The sequence below is a fragment of the Lampris incognitus genome, chromosome 10, assembly GCF_029633865.1.
Source record: "Lampris incognitus isolate fLamInc1 chromosome 10, fLamInc1.hap2, whole genome shotgun sequence".
NCBI lineage: Eukaryota > Metazoa > Chordata > Actinopteri > Lampriformes > Lampridae > Lampris > Lampris incognitus.
The window spans coordinates 4,250,836-4,275,423 of NC_079220.1; the positions used below are offsets into that span (position 1 = coordinate 4,250,836).

At 45.9% G+C, this 24,588-nt stretch overlaps 1 protein-coding gene across 1 annotated transcript; it reads left to right on the forward strand.

The window, feature by feature from the left end:
• The first annotated feature begins 2,207 nt into the window (after window positions 1–2,207).
• On the forward strand, window positions 2,208–23,789 carry LOC130119291 (apoptosis regulator BAX-like). Its single transcript, XM_056287747.1, has 7 exons — window positions 2,208–2,357; window positions 2,600–2,630; window positions 5,634–5,798; window positions 10,404–10,545; window positions 16,723–16,827; window positions 19,443–19,587; window positions 23,153–23,789. The coding sequence occupies exons 1-6, from the start codon at window positions 2,339–2,341 to the stop codon at window positions 19,584–19,586; spliced, it is 606 nt and encodes a 201-aa protein (XP_056143722.1). The 5' UTR covers window positions 2,208–2,338; the 3' UTR covers window position 19,587; window positions 23,153–23,789.
• Window positions 23,790–24,588: the final 799 nt, after the last annotated feature.

Genomic DNA, 24,588 nt, shown 5'->3' on the forward strand with positions numbered 1-24,588 from the left:
GGAGAATACCTCTTGTTGTGGTACTACCACTTTATAAAGGCCATACTAAGCAAAGCATATTGAGATGGTACTACTAATAAGCAATACTTCTGAGGTTATAGAGGGAAAACTCATAGTTAATGGCTTACTGGTGGTATAATAAGGCCATGCAGAATAAGGCATTAATGAGTACGTAATAATGACCAATTAAGAGCCAATATGTTGCTAATTTGCATGCTAATAAGCACCTAATTAATGGTGACTACGTTCCCCATACTAAAGTGTTACCAATAATAATAACTTCAAGTGACAATAATTAGGGTGCAAACAAAACACAAAAGTACTAATACACAATACAAAGTGCAAAATGAAATACGGCCAGAAGCAGAAATGGAGGGTCCAGGGACAACACGCAGTCTTGTTTATTTACACAACGGTAAGAAAGAAAGAAAGAAAGAACGAGTAAGAGAAATAACAATCCAAACAAACATGAGAGGGCTGCAGCACCTTCGGTACTTGGGCCCCTAGTGAAACTGGAAGCGCTAACAAGTGTCCTCATCCGCCACCCGCTCAAATGGCCGCTTCTTCCCACCGAGTTGGCATGGCTCCCACTCCACCTGCTTCATGTCTAGGCCCTTTCAGTGTACTGGGAGCCGGACAGCCTCCTTCCACGCGTCCATCTTTTTCAAGACAAACTGGGGAGGCCGCGTGTCCATCCAAAGTGGTCCCATTCACAACATTATAACCCAGACCCGGTTGTCTGAGCTGATGCATATCCTTCCCGCAGTGTAACATCTAGATCTGCTCTAGATATGTCCACAGCATCAGAGGATCTCCTGGCAGCGTCCAGCGCCTCTTGATTCTTTCCAGCTTCCCTTGTATTTCAGCAGTGCAAGCCTCGACCGCGGCGATGAATGCCGAACGTATTGTGGCGGATTCGGAAGGCAACCACAGGAACTGCCGCGGCCGGGACGCGAACCCGTATCGCCTGCACGCGGGAGGCATCGCTAACCGCTAGACTAAAGGGTCAGATCCGCCAGCCAGCGGCCAGCGTGTCTTCTTATCCAAGCATGTTACACTACCCCCCTCCTTCGGGACGCGCTTAAGCATATCAACTCCTTCACCTTACGGTCGCTCCATCCCACTTCTGACACCAGTGTAGCGAATTCGGGGGCAACCACAGGAACTGCCGCGGCCGGGACGCGAACCCGTATCGCGGGAGACATCGCTAACCGCTAGACTAAAGGGTCAGACCCGCGAGCCAGCGGCCAGCGTGTCTTCTTATCCCTGCACGTTACAGTAGTTTCCTGTCCATGCAGATATTCTGATCCAGGGTCGGCGGAAGGGCCATCGACTTTGACAGGGGGCATTTTGTTCACCTTTACATGGCTTTTATTAAGCGTGTAATTAACGCAATTGTAGTAAAGCGGATTATCCGCTAGAGGGCAATAGAGGGTCTGTGACGCAGATGCCGGGGTAGAGAAGAAGATGCAGCCGCGCCATATCGGGAAGAGAGGAAGCGAAGTAAAGTTGTTATCCGGGTGTCATGTTGAGTACAAATAAAATACAAAAAACAAAAACAAAAACCTGACCGCCTTTGTCGACTTACTATAATCATGTTTCATAAAAGAAATTAACCATGACAGAGAGGCGTAAGTACACGCTGTCACATATGGGGAGGGGGGGGGATACTCCAGATCGGTGGGTGGCGGTAATGCGCCCTTTCGTTGTATGCCAACCGCCCTTGAAACAGCTCCGAGGACAAGGAAGAAGACGAAGAAGAAGTGGCGCCACTTTTTTTTCTTCCCGCTCTACGACGCACATGCAAAGTTTGGGACCGGCTGACGTCATCGCCGCCTCAGGTAGCTCGCTTTGAAGGAAGCTCCGAAACCAGCGCTCGCCGGTGGGGTTCGAGCGTCGGACGGAGGAGGAAGAGGAGGAGGAAGAGGAGGAGGAAAAACAGCTTTCTAAAGTTGATTAATTTCAACAACAACAACAAAAAAATGGCTTGGGAAGGGAACGGTATGTCAGGTAATCTTTGCGAATACTCCCCCCCGGTGGGTGGCGGTAATGCGCTCTTTCCTTATATGCCAGCCGCCCTTGAAACAGCTCCGAGGACAAGGAAGAAGACGAAGAAGAAGTGGCGCCACTTTTTTTTCTTCCCGCTCTACGACGCACATGCAAAGTTTGGGACCGGCTGACGTCATCGCCGCCTCAGGTAGCTCGCTTTGAAGGAAGCTCCGAAACCAGCGCTCGCCGGTGGGGTTCGAGCGTCGGACGGAGGAGGAAGAGGAGGAAGAGGAGGAGGAGGAAAAACAGCTTTCTAAAGTTGATTAAGTTCAACAACAACAACAAAAAAATGGCTTGCGAAGGGAACGGTATGTCAGGTAATCTTTGCGAACACCCCCCCCCTGTCCTCCTCCCTTACTATTGCTAAGTGACAGTGAAGTTAATTGAGAAGCGACTCGGTTGTGCGCAGCGTCTCAAGCAGCAGCCGGCACCGATCATGTGGCCGCCTGATGGGAGTTTTAACCGGCTGAGAGGTTGCGCTGGTCGTGCTTGTGTGGCGCTGCTGGACGTGTGCTGTGAGGTAATTCTGGTTTCTTTGTGCCCCCCACAGACGAGAGGATCGGAGAAGCCCTGATCAAGGAGTAAGTTTCATTTTCATGCGGTCCAGCGCTGACGTGAGCAGAAAGTGTGCCCTGTCAGGTCACACCCTACCGGTGCAGTGATCTCTCTCTCTCTCTCTCTCTCTCTCTCTCTCTCTCTCGCTCTCTCGCTCTCTCTCTCTCGTCCACACACCAATTAATAACACAGTAATAGGGGGTAGTGGTCAGTGGTTAATAGGTCGGTAGGAAAACACTGAGAGTTGTTCTTGTGCACGGGAACAACCATTTCCTGGGTGGACTTGACTAGTCTGGCGTCGGTGCCCCCGGAGGAATAGGTGCTGATGTTTAAGACTAAGTTGCTTGTGAAGCCCCAGGGGAAACCGGAGGTTAAATCTGGAGAGTTGTGTGTTCTAGTTCTTTCAGTCAGTTGAGCTTTTAGTCTTGAAAATACCTCCTGTGGTTCATGTCAAGCCTGTCCTGCAGGGGGGTGGGGGTGGGTCATTTATAAAACATGAAACTGTGAAATGCATGGCAAACGGAAATATCCCTGAGAAGTGAAAGTCACGTAAGTTAATATGTCTGTAGACTTGTTCTACAGACATGACATATCTTCTTATGTCTTTAGAACAAGTCTACAGACATGCATCTTGTTATGTCTGTAGAACAGACATAACAATATATGTCTGTAGATTTGTTCTTTAAATCTTTACAAACACTGGAAACTTTCACTGATTCCCCCCCCCCCCCCCCGGTGTCTACAGACAACTATTTCAAGACAGGATATGTGACCCCACAGTTTTTGTTTTTGGCCAGTTATTTTACCCTGTGGTGCTAATGGACACGATACAGAAAGCTTACACATATCAGCAAGAGCGTCCATTGTTATGCTGAATTGTTAGCAGACGTCAGATTTCTCAGACATCTCTTGAGATGACAGTACGAAGTTCCTATTTCCTGCTTTGGTAGAGCTCTTGTCAACTTGGGCAACAGTGTGACTAATTTAGAGATTTTGGCATTAGCACATAAATAGTTTGGTTGCACAATGTTCTTACATACTCATTCTAGCAAAAGAAAATTGGCATGTGATTTTTTTTTTCAAAAGTTTAACTTGACAATGCCGGAAGAAGATCTCCGTTACATCGAAACGTTGCTCAGTAAAAATGGCTAGGAGCCATTAGCACAGTGTGCAGATCTTTTGCCCGAGACTTGCCCTAAAAATTCAACTGAATACATCTTCTGCAAAGCTTGTGGAACAAATGTTTTCAGATACTTAGTCACTGTGATAATAGTGAGTTCCGGCATTTTGTGAGTACGAGTGTGAAGTTGTGTGTTTTTAATGGGATGATGTCATATTTTGGACTCTTGTACATGTTAATTCTGTTTAAAATGTTATGGCTTAGTGTCACTTTCACGCTTCATGGACACCATAACCTAGCCCGGGGGTGGACAATCTTATCCAGAAAGGGCCGGTGTGGGTGAAGGTTTTTGTTCCAACCAAGCAGTTACACACCAGATCCCACTAATCAACCAGTAGAGTCTCTGCTGAGGAAGTTGATTAGGACACACAGGCGTGGAAGTGCTTGGAACAAAAACTTGCACCCACACCGGCCCTTTCTGGATAAGACTGCCCACCCCTGCCCTATGGGTTTTCCCTTTCCTTCTTCACTGTAAAAGAATCAACCTGTTGGAGCCTAAATGCAGTTTTGTGATAAAATATAAATATTTGACTAATTAGCATGCAATGATTTACAGTTCATATTTACAGTAATGCAATAAGTTAATTGTGTGATTCCTTGCACTTAAAAGGTGTATGTATAATGTAAAATCTATAAGATCTCATTTATGTTACATTTGCAATATTAGGGAATAGGTGACTATGATTGTTGCTTCCTAGTAACTGCATGCACCTTTACTTGTCTTTTGATACTCTCACGGGGAGAGTTAGGCAAGGAGAGAGTGGAGCCACACACATTTTTTTGACCTCTTGGGCTCCTTTTCTTATTAACATTTTTTTTTTGCTAATGGACAATCGTTCTGTACCAAATATTTCTTGTGTCGAAGTAAACAGTTTAACTTTACAGAGTGGTCTTGTGGATATTTTTTTGTTGCTGATGTGGATACGGATGAGGGGAGTCGTTAGAGCAGGGGTGGGCAGTCTTACCCAGAAAGGGCCGGTGTGGGTGAAGGTTTTTGTTCCAACCAAGTAGTTACACACCTGTGTCTCCTAATCAAGTTCCTCAGCAAAGACTCTACTGGTTGATTAGTGGGATTAAGTGTGTAACTGCTTGGTTAGAACAAAAACCTTCACCCACACTGGCCCTTTCTGGATCAGATTGCCCACTTCTGCATTAGAGCGTCGAGCTAAGGCTTCATTCTTTGGAAACCTACACAACCCTTAAGTGTGCATGACATTAATTCTGTGACTAACAAGATGGATTTTGTCATGGTTGTGTGGTCTGGGCCATCGGGGCTCGCCTGTTCCCCATCCCCTGATTGTTATTTCGGCTCACCTGCTCCCCATTTACATGAGTAATCCTGATTGCCCCATTTGCCTGATTGCCCATGCAGTACTCACCTGATCCCCAGCCCCTTATCTGGCTTGCGGTTCCTGCCCTGCTCACGTGTCCCCCGTTTCCCTGATTGGCTGTCTCAGTTTATATATTCCCCCTGGTTGCCCTGGCGCTTTGTCGGATCGTCACACAGACACACACACACACATTGACTTTTGGTAGCCAGATGCACCACGTCCTGTCTCGAGCCTTCCTAGCCTTCTGTAAGTCTGTTTTGCCTTAATAAACCTTGTTCTAGCCTAGTCTGTCTCCGCTGTCTCTTAGTCGTGCATTTGGGTCCTCAACTCCTGCTCCTGGTGTGACAGATTCATTGGATAATTTCAGCTGGGAATTTGAAACGTATTCTTGTTTATCCCAAATTTATATGCATCTGTCAGTTTCTATCCTGACACATTATTAGAAAAGGCCATCTTTTTGTAGCACAGAACCGCAGTCTGACAGTTATTCAAACAATCGCAATGCCTCATGTTTCTAGAGTGATCGAGGAGGAGCTGAAGGAGGTGCCTTCGGAGGAAGTCCCGGCCTTCACACCACTAACCAAGGAAGTAAAGACCGAACAGGAGAAGAAAATTGTAGTACAGCTGGGTGCAATGATCCGTATCATCGGAGACCGGGTCAAAGATGACAGGGAGTTCCAAGAGTAAGTCCTTTACCTTCTTCTTCCATTTTTATCGTCTTCTTCAACTTTTTTAACTGCAAACTAGGCTAAAATGGAGAGACTATTAAAAATGGACTTGGCATCTGTGACATCATCCAGAGGTGTCTGAAGAGCCTTTTTTGAAGCCACAGGTTTGCGCTTGCAAACTTCTTGTCCGATTCTGGAGGTGAACATCTAAATTTGGGGAGCAAGGTGGAGCTGAGGTGTGACCTGCTTCTGACGTATGAGCGGCTTGTCAATCACTCCAGAGAGACCTGTCAATCAAGGCAACCATGCCTTCAAATGTACCAACCTCTAAGCTTTTATGTCCTCTTAATGGAATAACAATTTTCCAAATATCCACCAAAGCAGTCCTTAGAAGAAGTAACATTAGCTATTGAGAGCCTGCTTCTAGCAAAAAAAGATGCATGAGTTTTTATTCCTCAAAATCCTAAGGTCCTGGATTTGAACCCTGGAGTTGTCCAACCTTGTGGGGGTCATCTCAGGTCGTCCTCAATTATTTTAAAGGGATAGTTCGGTTTAGAGTTGATTGTAGTTTTAGCTGTTTTGTTTTTTGTAATGTGAATAGAGCTGTCCTCTTCTGTCATAGAAGACTGCACATATCTTATTTTTAAGATTTTTTCCCCCTTTTTATCCTCCCCAGTTGTACTTTGCCAATTACCCTATTTTTCTGAGCTGTCCCGGTCGCTGCTCCACCCCCTCTGCTGATCCGGGGAGGGCTGCAGACTACCAGATGCCTCCTCTGATACATGTGGAGTCACCAGCCACTTCTTTTCACCCGACAGTCAGTACGTTACGTGATGTTAGAAAAAGTCAATTTATTGTGTTAATCCGACCAAAACCGGACTTTTAAAATCCATATAAACATGTTAGTCTGACTGAAATCGTACTAAATCGAATTTCTTGAAGATGGCCTAACACATCTAGTTAATGCGGTTGGGGATCGATTAGTAAATCGATCCCCAACCAGTTCGGTAGTTCAATTTCAGGCCAGTTCGAGGCTGATTGAAGCATATATATCTGGCATATATACGCTTCAATCAGCCCTGAACTGGCTGAGGCGTTCTGCGCATGATCCATAGTCCCCGTGGTCCAATAGCGACCAGCTGAAGGGGGACCTACCGGACCGGGGTTGGACATACTTCTGTCAATAAATCGATTCTCTCCCAGTTCTTTTATACTGGGACAACGACAGTAGTCCAATTACATGGCCTAATCGCGCTGTAGCTCAACTTAACTGTGCATGTAAACACACTGAGTGAAGAGTTTCACCAGGGGGACATAGCGCATGGGAGGATCACGCTATTCCCCCCAGTTCCCCTTCCCCCCCTGAACAGGTGCCCCAACCGACCAGAGGAGGCACTAGTGCGGCGACCAGGACACATACCCACATCCGGCTTCCCTCCCGCAGACACGGCCAATTGTGTCTGTAGAGACGCCCGACCAAGCTGGCGGTAACGTGGGGATTCGAACCGGTGAGCCCCGTGTTGGTAGGTAGCAGAACACACTGCTACGCCACCCGGACGGACGCCCCAATTATTTTTAGGATTTTTAATGTACTTATGAAAATGTTGTTTAAGAAGAATTGTTAATGCTAGGCTAACGAGTTAGCGATCGACTTCAGAGAAGGTCTGTTTCCCTTCTTTTGAGAGGCGCTGCTAATGATCCTGGAAGACATCCAGCAACTGGGCTAAACCAGGCTAAAGTCACCGTTCAGCGTACCTTCAAACTATGCACACAGGCATAAAAAAGGTGTCCATGAGTTTGTCTGACTCTTTGTTAGTAGGACACAGAGTGAAATCCCGGGAAGCCAAACTACCTAAGGCACTTTGGTTCGGGCTTATCTGGCGTTTGCCACATGCTAAAAAGGCACTTGGTTTCATCTACCAGGGAGTTTAGCGATAACATTTGAAATATCATTGCCGATCCAATGTCATTTTGCACCCTGTACCTTTCAGAAAACCAACAGATGTCCCCAGTGAGTTCTCAAGATATATTTCTCTGCGTTCAGCTATTGTTAGATTCCATCCCCATCTCACCCGCTACAGCAAAATTCATCAGGAACGCTTTGTCATTTCAATTCATGCACTTGCATACATGAAATGAAACGTAATGTTGTTTCCCCCAGCCCACAGCAGTACAACACAAAGACAAAAACACATCCAAAACCTACAAGAACACACATACCCAAACTAACACACAAAAACATCACTGTCCAAGGGAACGAACACCAGCCAGGATGACTGTCTTAACCGCCGGTCTGCATGGGCTAGCAGTTAGCTTAGCTTGCCCCACTTTCGCATCCTGTCAGACTGCCCTCGGTGTTTCCTCGGGCCCACCGGATGAAGCAGACCAAGCTCTCCCAGCTGATCCAGCACCAGTTCCCCCTGCCAGACACCCTCGACACACCTCCCCACACTCCTCATGATGACATCAAAACCACCACAGTCAACGCCAGGTGAGGCCACTGCCTGACCGCCCTCGGTGTTATCAGAAGTGCCAGTCTGCATGGGCTAGCAGTTAGCTTAGCCTGCCCCACTCTCTCAGCCAATCCAGCGCCAGCTCTCCCAGCCATCAAACGAAGACAAAACTTAGACGTGGACAAAGACACTGCATGGACGGTACTGGGTGAGGCCGCCGCAAACGTTAATTCGCGCCGATATCTTCCGACACCGACACAGAGTGAGGCCAGTGCGAACGCGAATTTGCGCAGCCATCTTCCCACACCAGAAGCGGAAAAAGTATTGCCCCTCTTTTCTTTCACGTCATCATACCCTGAAGCCTCGAACTTTAATCAGTCTTAACTGATTAAAACCTATTGGAAGGGTTTTCCTTTGATACTTTTTACTGATGGTGCATTTCAGACAACAGCTAATCTACAAATATGCAGATCAGGGATACTTTTGTAGACACTGATTTTAATGGTTGCAGTCAGGTCAGACATTCCTTTGTAAATGAATTGGGTCATACTATTTCCATCTTTGCTATGGTTGCCAAGTGCGGAGGGAGGCAGCACCGGGGTCTTCATTTCATTTTTAATGGCTCTCTGGGATTTCAGCTGCTCAAATAACCACAGTTACCACATATCACCACACGTATCAAACGACAACCTCCAGGATCATAACTTTTAAAGGGTTTTTGCTGATGGTGGCGCAGTCACTGAGCATTCATGGTCTCCACTCATGATGGAGAGAAAACTCGGCTAGCACGTTACAAGGCTAAAATGACAGTAAAGCTTGCTGATCATATGAAAAGAGGACTAGGTCTGAACTTAGTATATGGCTGGGCCGTATATGGTTGAAAATATACGCGTCGTATATGGTTGAAATTGTGGCCAATTTGTTACAGGGAGGGCAGCACGGCAGTGCCGTGCTTAGTGCGGTCGCAGCAAGAAGTTCCTGGGTTCGAGCCCCGGGGTAGTCCAACCTCGGGGGTCGTCCCGGGTCGTCCTCTGTGTGGCGTTTGCATGTTCTCCCTGTGTCTGCGTGGGTTTCCTCCGGGTACTCCGGTTTCCTCCCCCAGTCCGAAGACATGTAGGTCAGGTGAACCAGCCATGCTAAATTGTCTAGGTGTGAATGTGTGTGTGTGTGTGTGTGTGTGTGTGTGTGTGTGTGTGTGTGTGTGTGTGTGTGTTGGCCCTGTGATGGTCTGGCAGCCTGTCCAGGGTGTCTTCCCACCTGCCGCCCAGTGACTGCTGGGATAGGCTCCAGCATCCCTGAGAGCAGGATAGGCGGTTTGGACAATGGATGGATTGTTACAGGGATAGTCAGTGGTAGTGTCTATAATGGGAATTCCTGCATATTAAATGTTCATCTTCAATTTTCTGTAGTGGTCCAAGTAATATTTGTTGTTAAAGTGTCTGAAGTTGCATATCACATGACATGGATAAGCTAAGTGTGAGTAAAAATAAAAGGTTATAAATGCGGTTCGGTTGCAAGAACATCAGGAAGGTTGAATCAGTTCATGTGGACACAACTTTTATTGACAGATATGTTCCATCACTCATCTAATTGACATCTTCAGTCTAAAACTTCAGACTTCCACTTCTTCAACTCCCACCATTTGATTCTTGGCTCTGCCTCCACTCTCTTCCTCTTCTTGGTCTCCAAAGTCATCCTACAGACCACCATCCGATGCTGCGTAGTAGGGGTGGGAATCTCAAGGGACCTCGCGATGCGATTTGATCCTGAATCAGAGGGCTACGGTGCCATTATGAAACGATTATTGATGCATCAACATTTTTGATTTCTAGACATGATTTATTTTTTCTTACTGTGTGACTACTTGCTGCTGTTATAAGCGTAACAGGCTGTGATCTCGGTTGAATAACAAGACAATTGTTTGCTTTCTCACAGACACAATTATGGTGCGTATAAAGACTTCAGCTTGTAATAAAAGTAAAATAAATAAATAAATCAGCCTTTCATACAAGCTCTTTTCCCGCTTCAGGCAGACTTTAGGTGCTTTATCTGTGACTGAAAAGTGAAAAGTCAAAGTCAAATATCTGTGCCCTTTTTAACTCCATTCTTTGCCCTCTTATCTCTCTCTCCTTGTTTCTGTCCGTCTGTCTACTTGTGTCTGGACCAGTGCTATAGATGGGATGGCTAGTGGGCCGGGCTGCATGTCGACGAAGTTCGGCCAGCTGGTTAACAAAGTGTTCGATCATGGCCAGATCACCTGGGAAAGGATCGCCGTGCTGTTCTACGTTGCCGGCAGGATGGCTGTCAGGGTAGGTGCTCTTTTTTCGGATGTCTGTCAGTGGGTGAAAAGGTTGTCCGGGACCTGAACCGAGACTGGGAAAAATTCATCCCTCAGGTTTTTTTTTTCTTCTTTTTGGCAAGATGGTTTTTATATTTTCCTAAATGGTTTGTAATGCCAAAGACATCCCACAGGCCACCAATGTAAGGAAAGTCAGGTTTATTTGTATAGACTAATATTTCAGCTACGGTCTCAGAAAGCTTTACATTCATATTACATCCTCATGACGTTCTCCAAAAATGGGTGGATTCAGTAAACAGCAATTCACAGGATTTGAGTAAAGCCTCCTACAGACTGTGCGATTTTAGCAACCGTATAAGTTTGATTACAAGCCACACTGCAATATGGGTCTAATAAACTTGGGTACGGCATCAAGATTGATGTATGTAGACTACGATGATAACACCTACTGAATCGCAGGCTACAGCACAAGTCCATAAAAACGTCATCAGCGTGCGTGCCGCATCAGTGCGCGTATTCGATCTACGCCGCTGGTAGAGCAACATGACGCCAAGCAGGAATCCAGTCCTTTCAGTAGTCGCCGTAGCTCGTTTTGTTGAATCCATCGCATTTGGGTCACCAATGCTAACAGTCTGTTTGTGTTTAGCGCCAGCAAAGATTGTGCGTCGCGTTGATCAGTGCATCATTTCGTGCTGCATTTCTATTGGTTGGTTGGTAGGCGTAGGTTGTAGCAGCAGTCACATTGTGAGATGGTCATCCTAAATTTCTGACACTGTCAGCCTTTTGTCCCAGGTCATCTTCGGTTGCAAGACCGTAATAACGGCCGTCATTGAACCTGTCTCACAGTGCGACGTAGGAAGCTATGAGCAAAGATATCGCCACGTTTAGTCATCTTTCGTCTGAAATGGCCCAAATCACACAGTTTGTAGGAGGCTTAAGACTGAATTAACAATTACACAGTAATGCCAGGATCAGACTACAAGATATCAGCCCAATTTTGACAGGACTTTGTTGTCGCTGACAAATTTCAGGCTTTAGGCTTGATTGTGGACGTCGCGAACAATGAATGGGCGTCTTTAACACGTGTAGTGTGACATAATCGAAGAACAGCGATGTGGTGTCTGGGGTGCCCCACAACACCCCGATGAAAAGTCTAGCATTTCAAAAATTTCTTTGTATTTTCGTGCCTAGTCTGACAACTCCTACGGTGTGTTCCTAGATGTTGACCAATGGGTTGACAGAGTGCTCTCTGGTGCACCCACATAAACATGGCAAAGAGAAAGCGATGCTGCTGTCAGGTGGAACGACGGAACCGAGGAAAGGTTCGTTGAGCAGCGGCAACAATATCCCTGCCTTTTTTTGGGGGGGGGGGGGGGTTTCCCTCCTTTTTCTCCCCAATTGTACTTGGCAAATTACCCTATTTTCCGAGCCATCCCGGTCACTGCTCCACCCCCTCTGCCGATCTGGGGAGGGCTGCAGACTACCACATCTCCTCCGGTACATGTGGAGTCACCAATCGCTTCTTCTCACCTGATAGTGAGGAGTTTCACTAGGGGGACGTAGCGCGCGGGAGGATCACGCTATTCCCCCAGTTCCCCCTCCCCCCTGAACAAGTGCCCTGATTGACCAGAGGAAGCGCTAGTGCAGCAACCAGGACACATACCCACATCCAGCTTCCCACCCGCAGACATGGCCAATTGTGTCTATAGGGACGCCCGACCAAGCCGGAGGTAACACGGAGATTCAAACCAGGATCCCCATGTTGGTAGACAACGGAATAGACTGCCACGCTACCTGGATGCCCCTACCCCTCCCTTTTTGACATTTCCTTGAGGACGTACCATGACGGAGTCAAAAAAGATGGGCTAAATGTTGGTGAGAAATAGCGGAGACACTTGAGCAACCTGGTAATTAGCTGGTTAAGCTAGGTTATCATTCCCCAGTAGCACTAGCCGTGACAGTGCCCACAATCGTTTTTTCTCCTTTTTTTGTTTCATTTCGTAACTCAAGACCATCAGCATCACACATAGCGTTTCTGTGGCCGTGATTGACCATTTCTTGACCCTCCTCCCCGATGACCTATGAACTCGTGCAAGATCTTGAAAGGCAGGATACGGTGATTGGTCAAGGGTCATACTTGTAGTGGGTGTTGCCAGTCTCCCAGCCAAGACATGGCAAGGATTTATGGCACTATGATTACCTAATCTGACATGGTGACAATCCTCATTCATCTTCAGCTGCTTCTCCGGGGTTGGGTCATGGTGGCAGCAAGCTAAGTAGGGCACTCCAGTCGTCCCTCTCCCCAGCAATGTCCTCCAGCTCCTCCTGGGGGTTCCCAAGGCGTTCCCAGGCCAGATTGGACATGTAGTCCCCGCAGCGAGTTCTGGGTCTACCCCGGGGTCTCCTCCCAGTTGGCCATGCCCAGAAAACCTTCAAAGGAAGACACCCAGGAGGCATCCTGATCAGATGCCCGAACCACCTCAACTGGCTCCTTTCGACACGAAGGAGCAGCGGCTCTACTCCAAGCTCCCTCCAGATGTCCGAGCTCCTCACCCTATCTCTAAGGCTGAGCCCAGACACCCTACAGAGGAAACTCATTTCATTCGCTTGTATCCTCAATGTCACCCTTGGTGATGGTGGATTGCTCCCTCTGGGTTGGGGATGAGTTGTTGCCTCAAGTCAAGGAGTTCAAGTATCTTGGGATCTTGTTCACGAGTGAGGGTAGGATGGAGCGGGAGCTTGACACATCAGCAGTAATGCGGACCTTGTACCGGACCATTGTGGTGAAGAGGGAGCTGAGCCGGAAGGCAAAGCTCTCATTTTCCAGTCGTTCTTCGTTTCAACCCTCACCTATGGTCATGGTGACAATCATGAAAGACAACATAAAAGACAAAAATATCGTGTAGTCTGATCCCGGCTTAAGCCGAAGATATCAATAGGTGGTTTGTACATGGTCTGAACTTCCATCTAAATTACAATAATTAACAAACACAATCTGTTTTAACTAATAACACAAAAAATTGTATTGTTCTTGTCCATATTGAATACATAATTCAAATATTTGCAGTGTTGGTTGGAAAAATTATATGAACCCCTAGGCCAATGACTTCAACAAAAGCTAATTGGAGTTATGAGTTTGCAAACCTGGAGTCCAGTCAGTGAAAGGAAATTGGGGGTGTGGGTTAGAGCTACTTTGACTTGTAAAAAACACTCAAACATTTTGAGGTTGCTATTCACAAGAAGCATCTGCTGATGTGATCCATGCTTCACGAAGAAGAGATCCCGGTAGACGTGACAGAGCATACCAGTATACGTACAATGTGCAGTACAGTATATACATGACAGTAGAGAGAGACAGGAAAGGCAGGGGAGAGAGAGGGGATGACATGCAGCAAAGGGCCCGGGCTGGATTTGAACCCAGGCCACTGCGGTAAGGACTCAGCCTTGATTTGTGGTGCGCGCTGTACTAGGTGAGCTACTGGGGCGCCCGAAGAAACAGTTTTTATATCTGGTTGTTTTGGTGTACAGTGCTCTGTAGCTCCTACCAGAGGGGAGGAGTTGGAACAGGGTGTGATGGGTCTGCAGTGACGTTGCCTGCCTGTTTCTTAACTCTAGAGATGAGGTGTGTAAGTTCTGAATGGAGGGCAGGTTGGCACTAATGATTTTCTCTGCAGACTTAACTGTCCATTGTAGTCTGTTCCTGTCCTGTTTGGTGGTCGAACCAAACCAGACAGTGATGGATGTGCAGAGGACAGACTGGATTTCAAAGAAGGTTGAATCAGTTCATCTGGATACGTTGATTGACAGATACGTTTCATCACTCAACTAAGTGACATCCTCAGTCTAAACTGACTGCAGGTATCCCCACCCTTACAAACAATACAGTGCCAAACGACCGAAACTAATAACCAGTTTCATATTCAAATATGGGTGTGACCATTAACTAGAGTTTCAATGGCCATGTGTACTATTCACAGAGGATTTGGGAATGTTTGCAATCACAGCATTGTAAGATGGTGACAGATGTACTCTTAGGCACCCCCCTCGGTTCAGGGATGGTCGTTCCCTCTTCACATAGATGGCCTCTTTGACTCCCCGTTCAATCCAGTGTTCCTCCCTATCAAGGATGTGCACATCCTCATCCTTGAAAGAGTGGCCACTGACCTGTAGATGGTGTAGACTGTGGAGTCCTGGCCTGACGTATTAGCTCAACTGTGTTGTGCCATCCTCTTGGCCAGCGTCTGTTTAGTTTTCCCAATATACAAGTCACAGCAATCCTCCTGTCACTTAACTGCATACACTGTATTGCTCTGTTTGTGCAAGGGGACCCGATCCTTGAGGTGTACCAATTTCTGGCGTAGCGTGAAGCTGAATCAGAAAGTTGAATCGGTTCATCTGGACACGATGTTTATTAGGAGAAACAGTTCATCAAGTGACCTCTTCAGTCTCACCTGACTGCAGGTATCCCCACCCTTATAAACAATACAGTTGCATAACGACCGAACCAACTATCGGTTTCAAATGCAAATTGCTGTGACCATTAACTAGAGTTATGATGGCCATGTGTACTAGTCACAGAGGATTGGGGAATAGTTTAATATGGTTGAATTTTTTGGGAAGAACATGCAGCACTACATATTGACGTAAAAAGGGCACCACATACCAACATGAAAACATCATCCCATCAGTGAAGTACGGTGGAGGCAGCATCATGATTTGAGGCTGCTTTGCTGCCTCGGGGCCTGGACAGCTTGCCCTTATTAAAGCCACTTTATTTTGTCATTGTATGGTTACAACGAAATTTGTTCTCTGCATTTAAGGGCCCTGACACACCAGGCCGACAGTTGGCCATCGGCCAATGTCAGGCTGTCGGTGAGCGTCTTTGACCCTAGTTTTTGCACTGTGTCCCGCACTGTTGACACTAGTCGGAACCCTGTTGGCAGCTTTTCGGCGGATTCGGCATGTTGAATCGGCGGAGCCCATCGGTGAGAGAAATCACTCTGATTGGCTGTTCAGCTTAGCCAATCAGTGCTAAGCTAGTGAATCAGGGCCATCGGCTCAAGTCTTTGCGGTGTGTTCAGGTGCTACTTTTTGGCCCAGATGGCAGGCGACGTGAGGCGACGCAACAGTCGGCCTTCGTCGCCGCTAGTCGGTTTGGTGTGTCTGGGCCCTAACCCATCCTATTGTATAGGAGCAGTGGGCAGCTGCAGCACCCAGGGACCAACTCCAGTTCTTCTTTTCATTGCCTTGGTTAGGGGCACAGGCAGAAGTATTAACCCTAACATGCATGTCCTTTGATGGTGGGAAGAAACCAGAGCACCCGGAGACACGGGGAGAACATGTAAACTCCACATAGAAAGGACCTGGGGCAGCCTGGGGTTCGAACCCAGGACCTCCTTGCTGGGAGGCAACAGTGCTAACCACTGGCCCACTGTGCCGCCCCAGGGAAAATGAATGAAAATGAATTCCTAAATGTATCAAGGTATCTGTCTGCCAGCTGAAGCCCAGTAGAAGTTGGGTGATACAGCAGTGCAATGAACCTAAACGGAAGTAAATCGACTACAGAATGACTTTAAAAAAAAAGAAAGTCCACCTTTTGGAATGGCCCAGTCAGAGCCCAAACTTTACCCAATAGAGTTGCTGTGGAATGACCTCAAGACAGCTGTTAACACCAGACATCCTAAGAATATGGCTGAGCTGAAGCAGTTCTGTAAGGAAGAGTGGTCCAAAATTCCTCCTGAACATTGTGCAGGTCTGAGCCGTGTCTACTGGAAGTGCTTGTTTGAGGTTACTGCTGCCAAAGAAGGTTTGACCAGTTATTAAAATCCAAGGGGGTTCACTTGCTTTTTCCACCAGCACTGTGAATGTTAAATGCTTGTTCAATAAAGACGTGAAAGATTATAATTGTCTATTCTTGTGACTTGGATGAAGATCAGATCACATTTTATGACCAATAACTGCAGAAAAAATGTAATTCCAAAGGGTTCACATACTTTGTCTTGTCACTGTAACTTGTTTTGTTTTGTTTTTTAAAGTCCATTAAAGCTTACAAACAGTCCGCAGTTTTTAACTTCATTCGGACCGATTTGATTATTCAGTCTTAATAATATAACAGTCGATGTCGGTGTTGAATCGAACCAATTTATGTTTGTGTGCATTTGTGTTTATGTGTTAATCCACATGTCAGTTGGTAGAGGCCAATCTCCCCCAGTCAGTGCCGGAGATCCTGAGGTGGATTTTGAATTATTTTCGAACCACTTTGCTGGGCTGGATTCGGGATCACGGAGGATGGGTAAGTTCAGGAGAGAAACCTCCATTATCTCTCGAGTGTTTTTCCTTCCATCCTTGGAGATGTGAACTTGGATAATTTGGATGGTTTGTTTCATAGCAGCTTGTCTTTAACTGTTTTATTTCTCTTCCACTCTTACATCATCCATTTCTAGCTGTAGTAATATTCATAGCATACTCGTTTCTTGACCTGGTGAATCTGAAAGTGTGGTGGATTAGCAAGGAGGAAGTGAGGGCAGCTATGAAGAGTGGAAAGGCGGTTGGTCCAGATGACATGCCTATGGAGGTATTTAGGAGAGATGGCGGTGGAGGTTTTAACTAGATTGTTTAACGTAATCTTGCAAAGTGAGAAGATGCCTGAGGAGTGGAGAAGAAGCATACCGGTACCGATTCTCAAGAATAAGGTTGATGTGCAGAACTGTAGCAACTACAGAGGTATAGATAGATAGATAGTTTTATTAGCCACATGACCAAGGCCGGTGGAATTTGTTTTTGGTACAGCATATTAAACTCTGCAGCACAATACATACATGGACAACAACAGACACTCCACATAGTATTATCACAAACAATAGTCACACAATAACAGAAATAAACATATGATGCATAACAACTAGGTGAACAGTGGTATTTATGCCAATGGTGTGTGAGGAGGGGACTATAGGGAGGAATTCAGAGTCCTGATGGCTAGGGGAGCAAGACTTTGTGAAGCGTTTAGTCTTAGTTGACAGTGACCTGTAGCGCCTCCCTGAGGGAAGGGGCTGAAAGAGTTGAGGAGCAGGATGTGAGGGGTCGGAGATGATCTTCTTTGATTGCTTTACAGTCCGGTTAGTATGTAGAGATTCAACTGAGGGGAGTGGGTTGCTTATGATTTTGGATGATACAAGTTGGACATAAAGTTGATCAGCCACAGCATGAAGATATGGGAAAGAGTAGCAAGCAGCAGTATGGTTTCATGCCACAAAAGAGTACTACAGATGTGATGTTTGCTTTGAGAGTGTTGATGGAGAAGTATAGAGAAGGTCAGAAGGAGTTACTCGGAGAAAGCATATGACAGGGTGCCGAGAGAGGAGGTGTGGTATTGTATGAGGAAGTCGAGGTCGGCAGAGAAGTATGTAGGAGTGGTGCAGGATATGCATGAGGGCAGTGTGACAGTGGTGAGATGTGCGGTTGGAATGACAGATGAGTTCAAAGTGGAGGTGAGATTACATCAAGGATGGGCTCTGAGCCCTTTCTTGTTTGCAATGGTGACGGACGAGGCCAGGGAGGAGTCTCTGTGGACTATGATGTTTGTGGATGACATTGTGATCTGTAACGAGAGTAGGGTGCAGGTTGAGGAGAGCCTGGAGAGGTGGAGGTATGCACTGGAGAGAAGAGGAATGAAAGTCAATAGGAGCAAGACTGAACGAGAAGGATGCCAGTGGAATGATGAGGATGCAAGGAGTAGAGGGGACGAAGGCGTATGAGTTTAAATACTTGGGTTCAACTGTCCAAAGTAACGGGGAGTGCAGAAGAGAGGTGAAGAAGAGAGTGCAGGCAGGGTGGAGTGGGTGGAGAAGTGTGTCAGGAGTGATTTGTGACAGAAGAGTACCAGCAAGAGTTAAAGGGAAGGTTTACAAGATGGCAGTGAGACCAGCTATGTTATATGGTTTGGAGACAGTGGCACTGATGAAAAGACAGGAGGTGGAGCTGGAGGTGGCAGAGATGAAGATGATAAGATTGTCATTGGGAGTGACGAAGAAGGACAGGATTAGGAACGAGTATATTAGAGGGACAGCTCAGGTTGGACGGTTTGGAGACAAAGCAAGAGAGACAAGATTGAGATGGTTTGGACATGTGTGGAGGAGAGATGCTGGGTATACTGGGAGAAGGATGCTGAATATGGAGCTGCCAGGAAGAGGAGAAGAGGAAGGCCAAAGAGGAGGTTTATGGATGTGTTGAGGGAGGACATGCAGGTGGCTGGTGTGACAGAGGAAGATGCAGAGGCCAGGAAGAGATGGAAACGGATGATCTGCTGTGGCGCCCCCTAACGGGAGCAGCCGAAAGCAGTAGATTATCAATGTGCATAAGACACAAAATATTTGACCCACTAAAGATGGAATTTGGTTTTTGTAAGGTCTTCTGGCAATCTCATTCATTGTGGATCATCATCTATGACTATATCTCCTCCAAAACTGGCCTTGGTGTCACTATACGCAAAGTCTGACTGGAGTTTGCATATATCATGATCCATATCCCCGTTTTGTGATATGGATCATGATTGAACTTTGACCAGTAATGAATGCTATTTGTTGCTGTCCTCCTCTGTTGATTTTAGGGAAAATGTAAAGGATGAAATGTTTTTATCTGCTCACTTTCCCCTTTTTCACTTAAAGTGTAGCTCCACACTAGCAGAGTTTCTCCATCTTCCCTGCAGCCCAGGTTCAGGTCAACACAATGTTAGTTCAGTTTGTTTAACCTGCACATTGAAACCCCAGTTTGTTGGTCAGCGGCAGGGCTGACACTTCCACTTCTTCTTGTTAAAACGGTTTAATTAGCAGTACAGAGTTTTCAGTATGAATTTCAAGTCATCTCTCTCCTCTCCCTCCCTTCCTCCTCGTCTTACTTTCCTACCAACAGATCAACAGTTTCTCCGCGTTGGCTTGCGCACCCATGAATCGCGTGTCCACGATGAACTCGCACACATCCGGCTTCATCATCATTTTCATTGCCGGCGTGGCTCTCGGAAGCATCATCACCTGGAAGCTGGCCAAAGCGACCTAATGTATGCGTACACTTCACAAATCAGGATTTTTTTTTTAGTTTTTTTTTTTAATAAATATTAAATGTAAACGATGTTTAACATCGTTTTGTCATGTGACAATTGCCAAATAGGTGGAATGTGGGACTTGTTATAAAGGATGATTACACTGGGTACCAGTATAGACTAAAGCTACAGTCTTGGCGTCTGGGTGGTGTGGCGGTCTATTCCGTTGCCTACCAACACAGGGATCGCCAGTTCGAGTCCCCGTGTTACCTCCGGCTTGGTCGGGCGTCCCTACAGACGCAATTGACCGTGTCTGCGGGTGGGAAGCAAGACTGGTCGCTGCGCTAGCGCCTCCTCTGGTCGATCGGGGCGCCTGTTAGGGGGGGGGCCGGAACTGGGAGGGAAAAGCGTGATCCTCCCACGCGCTACGTCCCCCTGGTGAAACTCCTCACTGTCAGGTGAAAAGAAGCGGCTGGCGACTCCACATGTATCGGAGGAGGCATGTGGTAGTCTGCAGCCCTCCCCGGATCGGCAGAGGGGGTGGAGCAGCGACCGGGACGGCTCGGAAGAGTGGGGTAATTGGCCGGATACAATTGGGGAGAAAAGGGGGGGGGGGACTACAGTCTTGAATATTTACATTCAAACAGGTGCTTTCTATCCATCACTGGCACATGTTAGACAATGCCTTATCCATGAATATCCTTTCTCTTTTTAACGGTTGCTGTCATGGAGGACTTCTCCATGAGAAATTATACGACACACACCAGTTTACATGTTTACCATGGCACCAGCTATTCACCAGTTAACCGACCAACATGTAGACACAACACAGTATCCATAACCGTTACTGCAGCATATGCTCATACAAAACCTTTACCAACAGATACTACAGCACCGAGAGCCGAAACTCAGGTTTAGCCTATATTTGTGTTTGGTGGTGGGGAAGGTGCCGACACAACAGCGCAGGTGAATTTTGCCTGGATCTCTGGGATTTACAGTGGTCAACCATCAGTGTAGTTACCAGTACCGCCAAAGTTAACTATAAACTGAAGATTATGATAATCAGGATTGTAGCTTGAGTCCATTTATGTGTACCTTTCTTGGATTGACAGCGTATCTGGTGGTGTCCGAACCGGTTCTGTTGTGGTAATGCCCGTCTAATTTGAGCTAAAAGAAGAACATTGCAGGAACAAAAATGGTGCTCAGGACAGATGTTTTTGGATAACAGTTACTGTCATACAAGCCCAAAATATTGTGTCATGTTTGTTTTTACCTACCCTGGCCCCGAATTCCCCCCTGAATTACTTCCCATGTGTCAGTAAATTCTCCCCTCCATCTGTGTGCTTATTTCCACCGTCACCAGTTTTTGCATGTGATTTAACACCAGAACGACCGGGACTCCTCTCCTACCTAAAACCACCATGGGCGGTCAAGATGGCCGCCTGTTTTTAAACTCTATATTCTGTCAAGATAAATATCCAGTTGAGATATTGATGCATTAGTATGTCTGTTAAGAAACTAACTGACACCAAAATTAACATTTTAACAACTATAATACTATTTTTAAACGATTTAAAACGGCCGCTGTCCAACACCTGTAAATACTGCAACGCCTCGGTGGTAGTCATGGTGTGTCTGTAGCGGCGTCTGTAACCAGACATGTTGGACATAATCACAAATCAAGTTGAGACCATTTCTCTCCACTGGAGGACGCTAGTGTGTTTCTAGGACAGAGCAACAAACTTCACGAAGGACATGACGCGGCCAACACGCGTCATAAATACTGACATGACGCGCACGATCACACGCAAATTACGAGACGGTCATTTTGACGTTCATGGTCATTTTGGGTAGATCTTATAATTCTTTGTGCGATTGATCTAAAACTCATTTAATGCAAATAAATATATGCAATTTTAGGAGCATTCAGGGAGCGGCAGGTCTGTGTCTTTTTTTTTTTTTGACAAAGTTATTAAACTTTGAAAATCCAAAACAGTCAAAATGACGGCCTTGTTTGTTCTGGTGTTAAGTAAAAATGTCTCAAATAAAATAAATTGGGAGTCATTTCCAGTGTAATGCACTAAACATGGGTCCAATAAGCGTAACTCAGTATTTGAAGCTGAACTGCAGTTTTCCATGTGAACCAATGTGGGTTTGTTTACTTTCATACTTTCACTTGTGTAGAATATGGTGTTAGGCCCCTGTTGATGATTTTGACCAACGTTATTATCTTGGAAAGTGTTCAGAAAATCACAATTTTTAATATTCAGAAGGCTCCAGTGTTTACATCTGGATTTCAGCACAGCAGCTTGAACAGGAAGTTTTTGGTTTTGTTGTTTTTTTGTGCCGTAAGGTATTTTTGCTGTGGTGCGAGAGAGAGGAAGTGAACAGGGCGGTCAGAGAGCAGCTGACTCAGTCACATCAGTGTTTATGAAAGCAATATTTTGCACCAAAATCAATCTATTTGAATGTCATTCTACCAAATTTACCACTGGTGGATTCGTTTCGTGCTGTAAAGTAAAGCTGCATGATGCCTTTATGCAGGGTTGTAAAATTGTGCGTTGTCCCTGTCAAACAAACAATAAACGAAACGAAATGCAGGGTTCAAATTCTGTGAACTTTGACATCAGTTTCCGGTGTCGGCCAACAGCAAAACTGATTTGACTGTGTTGACCTCTGACAGGGCGGTTGCTAGGGGAGAGTAAATGGAAGAAGCTAACGATTTAGCAACATCACATCATCCAGTTTTAATACCGTGTTCTGCCAAACTATGAAACACAACACAAAAAATGAGTTGCGTGGTTTACAGCCAGTTGTGGAACAGGAGTAGAGTAGATGGTGTAACTACGTTTCATTAATTAAGTGGTTTTGGTCAACCAAGCTTCTGGTCCCACCTATTTTGCAAGGGAACATGAAGGAATTTTGCTTTGCTCATTTCTGATGTGACTGCAGCCCAACTCTGAATAGGGACACAATTTAGTTTTCCTATGGTGACAAAAGAAGGACGGTGAATAATTCATGAGCGCAAGTGGTGTTTTTTCCCCACCCACATTCTGACAAATGACACGTTCAACAAGGTGACAGCCTAACCTTAACCCTAAACTTAACCACTAGCTAACCTTAACCCTAAAATGAACCCTTAAACCTAAACTTAACCACTAGCTAAGCTTAACCCTAAACTTAACCACTAGCTAACCTTAACCCTAAAATGAACCCTTAAACCTAAACTTAACCACTAGCTAACCTTAACCCTAAAATTAACCCTTAACCCTAAACGTAACCACTAGCTAACCTTAACTCTAAAATGAACCCTTAAACCTAAACTTAACCACTAGCTAACCTTAACCCTAAAATTAACCCTAAACGTAACCACTAGCTAACCTTAACTCTAAAATTAACCCTTAAACCTAAACTTAATCAGTATCTAAAGTTAACCATAAGCTTTCACTATCTAAATTTAACCCTAAACCAAGCCATCTAACCTCAACCCTAAGCCCACGTTGATGTGGTTGGTTTGTAAATGCTTGGTGATCTGATGTTTTTGAGTGCAAGTCACTCCATGATCCTTCCTTTGTCATCCTAGGGGGAAGAAATGACAGGACCACAGACAGGAGTGGATTTAAATCCGTGCAGCATTCACCGTGTATGACACACTTCAAACCTGAATGGTTTATTCAAGACAGGCAACCACAGTTTCCTTGAAGAAGAAAGTCACTTTATTTTGTCATTGTACAATTTTTCGGTTACAATGAAATTCGTGTTCTGCTTTTAACCCATCCTGTTGCATAGGAGTGGATAAGATAAATAGATGAAATATCTGCCCTGTGTCTGATTCCAGACGCTTTAACTGTTGATCATCAAGAGAGAAGCCTCCACCTGCTCCTCTGTGGTTAGCAGGCGTACAATCAGTTTATTTCGAGGCAAACACGATGACTGAAAATATAGAAGGACAAACTAATGGCGGCCTATATAATGGGTTCATATTACAGTTCGGAAACTGTCCACCATAGGAGCTATGCAATTATTTTTTTTTTTAATATCAAAGATATAAGATATATTAGTTTGGACCTTTCTCTTCTAGAGTTTACTAAATCAGTGTTTATGGATTATGTGAAGGCTGTCTATATTTTTAATCGAGAAAGTGGATCATTGTAATGGATTTGTCTATGCCATATTTTTTATAAGACTTAAATAAACATGACTTGGCAATAAAGAGATTATTGATGAATTTATGTTTCATCTCTTTAATTACTATCAATTACATCAATATCATCCTTTGTCATCTGGACAGCATCTGTCTTTTAAGTCTTATCAGTGTCAAGATCAAAACCTGATGTTACATCTTGACAGAACTGAATTAAACTGTTGATTTTCTGCTGAAGTGAGACGATGAGGGCTCCTATTCGTATTGTCTGGGAGTCAGGGGCGGAGCCAGACGTTGTAAACGTTAATCCAAACCCATGCCAGCAGCCATACCAACATGTACCCTGGCTCTGCCGAATGACAGAAGCTAAGCAGGTGTGGGCTTGGCTAGTACTTGGAGGGAAGACCTCCCGGGAAAATGAGTTACTGCTGGAAGTGATGTTGGTGGGCCAGTAGGGGGCAGTCTTCCCCAATGCCCCAGTGCAGTGACGGGGACACTGCTGGAGAAGATGCCGTCCTTCAGATGAGGCGTTAAACTGAGATCCTGACTGACTGTGGTCATTAAAGAGCCCATGGCACTTATCACAAAGAGTAGGGGGTTCCCCGGCGTCCTGGCAAAATCCCCAACCTGGCTCTCTCCACCTGGCCAACTAATCATCCCCCCATGTGATTGGCTCAATGGTTCTTCCCTCTCCACCTCAAGCCGATGGGTGGTGAGCATTCTGGCGCAAAATGGCTGCCGTGCATCACCCAGGTGGTGCTGCACATTGGTGGTGGTTGAAGTGAGTTTCCCCCCTTCACCGGGAAACACTTTGGGTGTCTAGATAAAGTGCTGTGTACTTGTTCCAACCAAGTAGTTACACACCTGTGTCTCCT

Excerpts from the sequence above, each read along its gene's own strand:
- LOC130119291 (XM_056287747.1), top strand. Across the intron at positions 2,631-5,633 it reads GGAGAAGCCCTGATCAAGGA|AGTGATCGAGGAGGAGCTGA; the intron begins GTAAGTTTCATT and ends TCATGTTTCTAG. Across the intron at positions 16,828-19,442 it reads TTCGGGATCACGGAGGATGG|ATCAACAGTTTCTCCGCGTT; the intron begins GTAAGTTCAGGA and ends TCCTACCAACAG.